The following is a 10,142-nucleotide window of genomic DNA, read 5'->3' as shown; positions in this document are numbered from 1 at the left end:
ACATTTTGGCACCGCATGTGCCTTTTCATTCATGCACCTTGTAAGTAAATATATTTTGGGTTCTCTAAGGCGTTGTGGTTGAAGAGCAAACAACAGCATGGAGGCAAAATGAAATTGGGTAGCAAAACACTTTAATCACAGATGTTGCAGTTTTATTACTTACACCACTTCCCTGTCACATGGAAGGCATGATGTGGCCTGGGAGAGACAGTGTAGTGGTTCCAGCCATGTGCATGGTTCTAGGGTCTTTTGGGCTCATTCCCACTCCTTGATTCTGATGCAGACCCCCCCCACCCGCCAGCATCTTTTCTGTACTATGTTTACCTCTGAAGTTTCCTCAGCTACAGGACCTGCTGCCTATCCCCTGCAGACCACCCTGCTGGTTCTGGTTTAGCTGCACCATCGTTTCAGGTCACCATCAGCTTCTCTGACCTTCTGGCCAAGTTTGCACTATTAAGGACACACAATTGATCACACTTCAGCTTTCTAATACAGCAACCAGTTAACATTCCTAGGCTGGTCAGCATGGCAAACAGCAACAGGGATCCTATCTGCATTACAGAAATCAAACTTTTCCTTTCCCTCCTGTTAAACATGAAGGTTATGCAGACACAAAGGGCCAAATGTGACATTTTGGTTATGCTAAAATGACACACAGTCACCTCCTAACAAGGGGTTCTCTGAAAATTCAACCATATTCCACTTCCAGACACCTTTCCTTCTAAATGAGGTAACTGAACATTGTCCAAGTCACATGCACAGTTACTAATCTCCCATCCACAGATGGCCAATGGGAGTTCACAACTCATCCTGTCTTCCAATTAACAAACCCCATCATCAATACAGCCATGGGAAAGTGCTGTCTGTGCCCAGCATGCATTGAAACAGCTAACTCTCAGGACAGATACACCCCTACTTGTTAGGCCAAGTTCAGGAAAGGTTTTAACTAGACATAGGTGTAAAGTTGCCAACTGAAGTCTCGCTTGATACACTTAAAGCAAAAAATGTTATTTTGTTGTACAACACACAGGTAAGTATTTTCTTTTTACTACACTGAAAATGGGCTAGCTGCCTGAGTTTGCATTTAGAAATCTCGTGAAATGGTGCAAACTTAAGCTTATTTCCATGTCATTCTATTACTAAGTGAAAATGTAAGGGAGGAAAAAATTCTAAAAGCAGTAAATATATTAGCTTTACTGAGACTATGCTGAATTTACTTACTTGATACCGCATGCCAGCTGCAGCAATCAAAACAGGTGACTGATGTAAAAGCACAGGAAGAACATGCAAAAGCACACGTCACAACTCTTGTTTAAAGTCTCTCTATAAATGTAATATAGCCAGATCCTGTGTGTCCTACAATTCCAAATTAAAGAGCAAAAAACTTAAAAAACCCCTTAAATATGCATAGGCTAATTTCTAAGCACTATGGATTTAAAAGATTGTAATCACGCTACAAGAGGCAACCACTATATTCTAAACCACATAGTTAAGACAACTGAAATTAAGTTCAAGGTGGTGAGCCCAGCTGAACTCTTAGCTGGACCACATCTCTTTTAAATCAGAGCTTTTTCTCTAAGAATAGAAGGAAAGGTGCTTTGACATACTTTTATCTTTATTTAACAAGTACTTCGTTACTTTTCTCTAAAGACTTGCATTGATTTTATCTAGTAAAGCTGTTCAGTTTTGTAAAAAGGACTCTGGGAAAGTTGTGAATCTCTCTAGAAATAAAATCCAGGAAATGGTAGATTTAATGCATCAGTAGTTTTCCTGGAGTGCTTTATACACATTAATAGAGCATATCAAAGTAGTTTCTTTCTACATGTTGGTATTTGGGTTTGCCATTGACACTAAATTGGGAGGAGCTGTTAACTCCCTCAAGGTCAGAGGCTCTGCAGGGACCTCGACAAATTAAGAGTGATTGGCAATCACCAACCATATGAAATTTATCAAGGGCAAGTTGGTTGGTGTATGGACCAACACTTTGGTTGTGTGTATGGACTGGGGAGCAAGAGTGGAGAGCAGCTGTGGGAAGGGACCTGGGGGTCCTGGTTGACAACAAGTTGGATATGAGTCAGCAGTGCCCTGGCAGCCAAAAGGGCCAATCATGTCCTGGGGTGCATCAGGCGCAGCATCGCCAGCCAGGCCAGGGAGGTGATTGTCCTGCTCTGCTCTGCACTGAGGCGGTCTTGAGTCCTGGGGGCAGTTTTGGGCACCACAATATAAAAAAGACATGAAGCTTTAGAGAGGGTCCAAAGGAGGACCATGAGGATGGTGAAGGATCTGGAGGGGAAGCCTTATGAGGAGTGGCTAAGGACACTTGGTTTGCTCAGCCTGGAGAAGAGGATACTGAGGGGAGACCTCACTGTGCTCTTTCACACCTCTTCACTCTTGTGACCAGTGATAGGACTCAAGGAAACGGCATGAACCCGAATCAGGGAGGTTTAGGTTGGGTATCAGGAAAAGGTTTTTCACCCAGAGATTGGCTGGGCACTGAAACACTCCCCAGGAATGTAGTCAGAGAACCAAGCCCTGCCTGAGTTCAGGAAGCATTTGGGCAACACTCTCAGGCACTTGGTGTGATTCTTGGGGTGCCCTGTTCAGGGCCAAGAGTTGGACTCAATGATCTTGATGGGTCCCTTCCAGTTCAGCATATTCTATTATTTGTAGAAATCATTTTCATTTTGGAAGAGAGGCTTTCTTCAATTGCAGAATTCCATCAAATATAATTTCCTGCAATTCTGATGTGTACAGGGGATTACACAAAATGCAAAGCTTTCTGACAGATATTATAGTAAACTCTATTGCAACTACAAGACTCGATAATATTACCAAAAAGATGTTTACGTTTTGGAAGGGGCTTTGACTGCAACATGTCCACTCTTCCAGACTTCTCAGCTCTCTGGAATGAAACAAACAGCTCACTGAAGCATTAAACCTTACTTATGCTTGGTTTCCTTTATTTGAACCAAGGTGAATAAGAGTCATAACGGTAGTATAACCATGAAGCAGGTCATCCTTTATGTCATTACATTCTCTTAATACGAAATTCCCAGTAACTATTCGATCACATCCTATTTCCCCATGTCCAAAAAAGCCAAAGAGTGGTACGTTTGGAAAAAACTTCCTAAATGCATCTGCTTCCATATTCCTTTTGGTTTTGTAATGCCGATATCCTCTGCCAACACATGCAAACATGAAGCCAATGGTGTTGTGTTCAGGGATGTTTGCTGCTTTGAGACGCTGCATGGCTGCTTCTGCCGTCCTCTCATCGGCCACGTCCTGGTCTAACAGGACAGTGGCACTCTGGATCTGGGGACCGCTGAAAGCCAACCCAACCACACCGCAGGCGTCACCGGGCTGGGCGTGGTTACTGAAAGGCAACAGGCACTGAATTAGAGAATGTTTTGGGGAGACCACTTCTCACCTGACTGAACTGCTGAGGCAAACATAGGTTCAAATCAGCCAACATTGTAGTGATTCTGGTACCATGCAGAATTAAAAAGCAAACCAAAGACCTCACAGTTTAGGTATGTTTTTTTGTAGCAACCCTTCACAAGGAAAAACTTCCCTACCTATCACTGGGCATTAAGCATAAACTTGTTTCACACATGACAAATTCAGCAGTTTGTGTATGTCACAGTTCTGCAATTCCAACTAAACCATCAGTTAAACTTAAGACAAGCAAAGGCACTCAGGATTTATACATCAAAGCAGGGCAGCACTCAGTAAAGGGTTCAGATTCATGTTGCTTTAAATTGGTTGGCCAGGACACACGGGGTTAAGCAGTCATGTACTTAACCTTTATCTGCAGTGACTTTATATAAGGTCAGCTCTCTTATCGAGGGCAATGGTGCAGCTGGCAAAATTAGATGCAAGAAAAAGATTGATATTACTATGGACTCCAGACCTCCAATGGCATGAGAGGAGCCTGTGGGCATGGCTGCACTGTGCTGCACAGGACACAGTGCCATGTCCTTCAGCAGTGACAGCAGATCAGGACTGCTCCTGGGGCACAGCCCTGTCATGCGTGCAGCTACTGCTCCTTGCTGTGACCCAAACCAAGGCAGATAGACAAACTTAATGTTCACTTAATGGGCTCCATCACAATGGGGACTCATTTACCTGCACTCCAGAGATGAAATGCTGACTGCAATAAACACACAAAGGTATCTGAAGCTGGAAATCTCCTTTCCAGTGGGTTTCTCCTAGCTGGGTTTCCAGAATCCAATTTGTAACACAGCCATACAAAGCTACCAGCTTTTCTTGCTACATCACAATGTAGCAGTTGGGACATTTTTCCCTTTAAGAACTTATTTTATTACTTCTAAAAGGGCATTTCCAATATGACTAGAAGACTATGGATCTGCAATGTTTCTCTTATTTTAAATCTTCATCATCTACCTTGAGAAAAATACCTACTTCTCAGAGGCCAGTGATGTAAAGCTCTCCACTTGGCCCCCAGCCAGGATGATACTCTTCTCATTCAATGGATTGACTATTTGATGAAGGAATCGAGTAGCTCCAGTCCTCCAGGAGTTGTACCCAAACAAAAGAACGACACGGAGATCTGGGTTATTCTTCAGACCTACAAACAAAACCAACACTGATCCTCTTATTTTTAAATCCTGAACTCTGAAGTCCAACCATCCTAGTTTTTCCTCAAATAACACATCACACCTGTCTCTGAACAGCTCTGCTTGAAACATAACTGAGGTAAACTGGAAACTGATACTCAGGATAACTTAACCTTAACTCCAGGGATTGGGAGGAGCCGAGATTAGAGCACTATTACCAGCTGTAGCCCCACAGAGGCTCTTGGAGCCAGTACCAAAGCTGTTGGTTCTACGCATAACTCCACACTGGCACTGCAAAAAGCTCAAGTAAAGGAGAGAAAAATGACATACCTGCTTCAGCAAATTTACTTTCATCAAAGACCCTGTTCTTCACATCTTTAGAGAAATGGAAGGTATGAATTTTCACCCCATCAATTTTGGGAAACAACAGAGCAAACCCAGCTTCACCTTCTTCAATTTCTTGAGGCTGATTGCTGCTTGAACCCATCGGGGTAACTACAGAGACAAAACCAAGCATTTTGTGTTCAGGGATTCTAATACTTTTGTTTACACCGTAACATGCGTGTAAAGAGGTTGAACAGGTGATATAAAACATGACAATCTATTTCCATAACAACTTCTCTAATTGAGAATTGGTGTGATTTTTTTGTTAATGTTTTGGAAAGATGAAGCATGTCTAAGTCCTGCTGGCTATGGATCATGCTGGTGTCACTTTGGACAAGGACACACGGACATATTTAGACATGTTTCCCCAGTCATACCAAATATAAAACATAGGGAAAACAAGAGCAGTGCAATACAAGCCTTCATACCAACTTCTACAGGCACACAAACATGCTCAAGTTTTTAAGGTGTCATACAAGCATTAGATGACAGGAAAAAAAGCTAACTGACACAAACAGTGGGAATGTATTATTAAATTAGGGTAGTGACCCTACTTATGATATGGGAAGTGAATTTAAGGTGAGAAACTATAAAAAAAGCAACTTTCTAATGATGTAAGAGTGAAGCATGAGTAAAAGCCTGCCAAGGGAGGCTGTGAATTTTCCATGGTTAATGCATATGCCTCCTGCTAGACCACTACAAAGAGATATATACCGGGATGCACTGTACTATTAGTTGTAGTATGACTGAAATATAAACATAAATCCAAGCAATATTCAATAAGTACATTAAGGTACCAGGGAAAGCTGCCTGCCCAATTAAATCAACCCTTTTAATTATAACTGCAATACATGAAGTACGGTTCATGTCACTTAGCAGCGACACTGTGAACTCCTTAAACTGAAGCCAGTGCTGAACAAGATGGGAGATGACACCTTCAAGCTGATCTCTCAAAAACCCACTCTTTTGGCTCATACCTACAATCCCTGGGGTGACCAGTCCAAGAACCTGACATCGCTTTGGCAACAACCTTTCGAGTGCGAGTGCTGTTTCCTTACTGTTTCTTTTTCTGGCTGTTAAAATAAGAAGAGACAAAGAAAACCCCAAAAAAACCATCAGAAAGCAGTAAAAGTCTGTTCTGTGCAAATCTCATGGGCAACCCCATCCTGTTTAACCAATGCTGCCCATCAGTGGCCGCCCTGGTAACAGCACGCAGGTCTGTGCTGCTCCCTGAGAGCACAGGGCTGCCAGCAGGCAAGCACACTCAGTGCCCACCGCAGAAGGGAAAGGAACCCATCTGTGCACGTTAACACAGATATAGGAGCTGCTTCCTACCTCAAATGCAACACTACGCTGTCACAGTTTCTGCAAAAGATTTACTTTCCATTAAAACTGAAACTCAGAGAATTCCCTTTCAGCTGACTGTGCTCTACTTACATCCCATTCATATCCTGAGGCAGAAGCAAGTTAGGTCTACACTTTACCTTTCTTTTGTTCGTGACACTCCTCGTGCCCACTGAATGTCTCTGCATCAGCAATGTAGAGCACGGTCTGGGGCAGCACATGCACCTTCTGCAAAGACACAGGAGAAGGAGTACACGAGACCAGGAAGGAGGGGAGGAAAAGTGGGGTCAGAAACTGAGGAGAAACTGCTCCTGCTCCACCAGCAGCCCACACTGGTCCACTTCCCCCTCACCAGGCTCCTGTCACCCAACAGACAACCTCCTGTTAGCTTCAGAAGTGCCTAGATTTATCCAAAAAATTCGAAGCACAGACAGGGAGCTGACCCAAACCTCACATGAGCAAGAGCAGCTCTGCAGACTGGCCCCATGGCTCTGCTCCTTCTTTTAGCATTATCTAAACACCTTGCATTCTTGGCTGTCAGTTTCTGCTATTTATCAGTGCTCATACTGGGAAATAGGGCAGAGAAGCAGTTCTGGCCTTTTTGGTCCCAATTGGTTTAACACTGATCTGCTGAGGCCTCTGTCTAGTGCTTAAGACCCTCACGGAAACCTTTCTGTAGTGAAGACACAGCACCAGGTTAATATTAGAAGGGAACCCTGCCAGACAGAAATCCTGCAATGTTTCCTCAGTGCCTCCCAGCCTATAAGGGTTTACCGCTTAACAAGATTCCCGAGATGAACAGATGCGCCCTGAACTGCAAATCCTCGTCGTTTTGCCGGGTGTATTAACACGCAACACTTGAACTGTCAAAACCACTTACACCTCCGAACACGTCCCTCGAGCCAAGCGGCTGGAAGAAGTGCGATCAGTGTTTACCCGAAGGCGCTGAAGGCACTGAGCTCGCGCCCCCTCACGCGCCGCCTCAGCTCGAGCTCGCGCCCCTCACGCGCCCCCTCAGGCCGCCCCTCGCGCGCCCCTCCCTCACCTCGAGCTCGCGGGCCAGCGCGCGCACCAGCGCGTGGCTCTCGGCGGGGCCCGGCTCCAGCGCCGACACCCACGCGATTCGCTGCCGCGTCCGCAGCGTCCGCCGGGCGCACTCCCTCCACAGGCGGCACACGCTGCAACACAACACGGACACACCGCGTCGGCCGCGTCGCCCCCGCGAAGCGGAGACGGCCGCCGCCCGCCCCACGGCCGCGGCCCTTACCAGGCGGCGCGCAGCAGCGCCTTTGTGGGTAGGAAGCCGAGGACGCGCTCCACCACCTCGGCCAGGTTGGCGAGGACGAAGCCGCCCTTCGCCGCCGACTCCATGGCCCCGCAGCCTCCCCGACCCCGCCGCGGCCCCGGCGCCCTGCGTCACCCGCGCGCCGCCGCGCCTGAGGTAGCTTCCGGTCAGCGCGCGCCGGCACGGGCCGTCGCGCTGGCGCCGCCTGGCGGCGGGGAGGACCCGCCCCGCTCTCACCTCCCCTCCGCTCCCCTCGCGCGCCCCGGGCCCCAGGACGGACACAGCGCTTCGTAAAATGCTTTTTATTCATAAACTTGATGCAAGTTTACAAATTACTGTACATTGCCAAGGAACTCTGCCAGAAGAACGGAACCCAAACCGAAGCATGCTCCCAAGGCCGGGCCGCCCCAGCCCCGCCGTGCCCGGGCAGCAGCACAGCCCGGCTGGCACCGCCGCCCGGGAACAGCACGGCGGGAAGCGGTGCCAAACCTCCCCCAGCGCTTCTCTCGAGCTAAAAACTGGATCTAGAAGCAAATGCACAAGGACCCGCGGGTGCCTGATAGCGAAAAGAGCACAAGTTTGATAGTCAACCAAAAATAAACCATAACAAAAACATGCTTCTGCACTTGTAGAAGTGCTTAATCCATGGAACACACCCTTAGCTCGGCCCCGAGGGTGCACAGGCCTAACGACTAGTACTACAACCAAAATAGAGTCGATTTCGGTAAGGCAATGGAATTGTGTAAGTACACAGACCCAGATTCATCTCCTAATAAAGAAAGAACAGTTCCCATTAGTCTCTCAATAGCAAAACCACTGTCATGACTATGGCAGCATTTCTTACGCCTCTAAATCGGATGACATGTTTTTGTACTTTATTGTAGCTTTTATATAAAAATTTTTCATTCAAGGACTCTCATCTCAATTTGTGCCAATCACTTTATAAGTTCATTAGTTTACAAATGATTGCAACAACCCGTTAATAAAATGGAACACCTAAAAAGGTTTTTAGTATTTTAAATAACTTCAAGCTTCATCCTGTGGCTCTTCTTGTTAAGGAGGTTGAGCCAACAAGTAGCAGGAACAGCCCAGCAAGTTCTGATGCCCCAGTGGAAGTGACTAGTTACAAGGTTTTATTGGCACAGCCTTGCTCTGCATAAAAACAAAAAACCAAAAAAAAAAACCAAACCAACAAATTAAGATAATCTAAACAAAGAGCATATTTTCCAATAAACAGTTCATATTCTCATACAGCCATGAAAAATGTTTAATGACTTAACATACATGTGTTTTTCCTATATCATTAATTTGGAAATACTACAGACGTTGTCATTTTAGACCAGAAAAACTACTGTGATTTGCAAGACCTGACATTTCCTAAAACAGTATTAAACAATGTATTAAACTTCTTGGCTTTAAATGAAACAATACAATGCAAGTCTCTGCAGTCTGCATTTTGCAAAAGGTAAGAAATACACAGAAGTGTGTGAACAACTCACTCCTATTGAATGATCTTTAGTAAATTGATAGCCTGCTGCAGGGAGAGCTTATGCTTTCAAATAAAAAAAAGGGAGAAGGGAGGGCGTGGCCCAAATATGCTTAATCCATAAGAACAAATATGGTAAAGGCCCAAACTGCTCAGTCCAGATACCTAAGAAGAGCGGAATGGTAAGGCTGTAACTTATACTGTACGTGTCAGTTGACAGATTATCCACTAACTTATCTAATAGCTAAAGTCCTCAGTACAGCTGTTATAGGGGCACTCATAGCTTGAGTCTGTGTGCTGGAAAACATAAAAAAGAGCTTGTTTTGTTGACATTGGTCCAGGTATACAACAGTCCTCAGCGTTAGCCATCTTCTTTTGGAGGAGTGTACCAGCCTGTGGAGAACAGAGACATGTTAGGTACCAACATTGCTGTGTCCAGACCATCCTACTCTTCTTCTGTGGGAGATGAATGCCTAACCTGGCCCATTCATTCCCTCTTAAAGCAGGCCAGCTCAGCAAGACCCAGTGCCCTAAATGCTAGTAATCAGCAGTGGGAGACAAACCATGTGGCACATTCCAGGATCAGACCCAGTATTTGGGCATGTAAACATGGATTTTTGTGGCAGCAGCTATCTTCAGCTGGACACTAACAAGAGGAAGCTGCTGAATGAGGAACATTGCTCTAACTAAACTTAATAGAACAGAGGTAAAACTGCCAAGTCTTGAAGCTACTTAAAGCACAGACATACAAACATGACTGCACTGGGACACTTATATAAATCCCATTTTGTGTACTGCAGAGTCAGGCACGCACAAGCAACTGAACGGTTTATCCTACTTCTGCAAATCTTACTGTAGGAATAAGCTCACAAATGTCAGTTGAATAACTGGTCTCCTGACATAATTTGGCATGTTTAGCAGCTGAATCATACCTCATCAAGTGTGCAAAGCTTTTTCTAGAGACCTCCAGACTCCAATCTTAATTCTCCCAGCCCCTCTTGCAAAATTTCCTCTAAATGTGTGTACAGTGAGTACAGAGCCTATTTGTGATGTCCCAGAGAGCAGG

The 10,142-nt window shown here is 45.4% G+C and overlaps 2 protein-coding genes across 4 annotated transcripts in view; both read right to left on the bottom strand.

Annotated features, from left to right (window-relative positions):
- Positions 1–114: 114 nt before the first annotated feature.
- Positions 115–7,732, bottom strand: FBXO22 (F-box protein 22). Its single transcript, XM_085070942.1, has 7 exons — positions 7,573–7,732; positions 7,351–7,483; positions 6,446–6,533; positions 5,939–6,034; positions 4,908–5,072; positions 4,423–4,588; positions 115–3,373 (listed from the first exon to the last, which is right to left on the bottom strand). Exons 1-7 carry the CDS (start codon positions 7,674–7,676, stop codon positions 2,944–2,946), a joined length of 1,182 nt encoding a protein of 393 aa, XP_084927068.1. The 5' UTR covers positions 7,677–7,732; the 3' UTR covers positions 115–2,943.
- A 145-nt stretch (positions 7,733–7,877) lies between these two features.
- UBE2Q2 (ubiquitin conjugating enzyme E2 Q2) overlaps positions 7,878–10,142 on the bottom strand; it is a 46,504-nt gene continuing 44,239 nt past the window's right edge. For all 3 annotated transcript variants that reach the window (XM_085070938.1, XM_085070941.1, XM_085070940.1), the window contains one exon: positions 7,878–9,469. In XM_085070938.1, coding sequence (XP_084927064.1) covers positions 9,438–9,469 — 32 coding nt within the window. In that variant the 3' untranslated portion in view covers positions 7,878–9,437. The remainder of the gene's footprint in view (positions 9,470–10,142) is intronic.

The sequence above is a fragment of the Lichenostomus cassidix genome, chromosome 10, assembly GCF_008360975.1.
Source record: "Lichenostomus cassidix isolate B80296 chromosome 10, HeHo_3.0, whole genome shotgun sequence".
Lineage (NCBI taxonomy): Eukaryota > Metazoa > Chordata > Aves > Passeriformes > Meliphagidae > Lichenostomus > Lichenostomus cassidix.
This window is presented reverse-complemented; position numbering and strand designations above follow the sequence as displayed.

Coding starts and splice junctions, on each gene's coding strand:
- FBXO22 (XM_085070942.1), bottom strand. CDS start 7,676: ATGGAGTCGGCGGCGAAGGGCGGCTTCGTCCTCGCCAACCTGGCCGAG. Junction 6,534..7,350: donor CGCTGGCCCGCGAGCTCGAG/GTGAGGGAGGGG, acceptor GTGTCTTTGCAG/AAGGTGCATGTGCTGCCCCA. Junction 5,073..5,938: donor GGTCACCCCAGGGATTGTAG/GTATGAGCCAAA, acceptor TTGTCTCTGTAG/TTACCCCGATGGGTTCAAGC.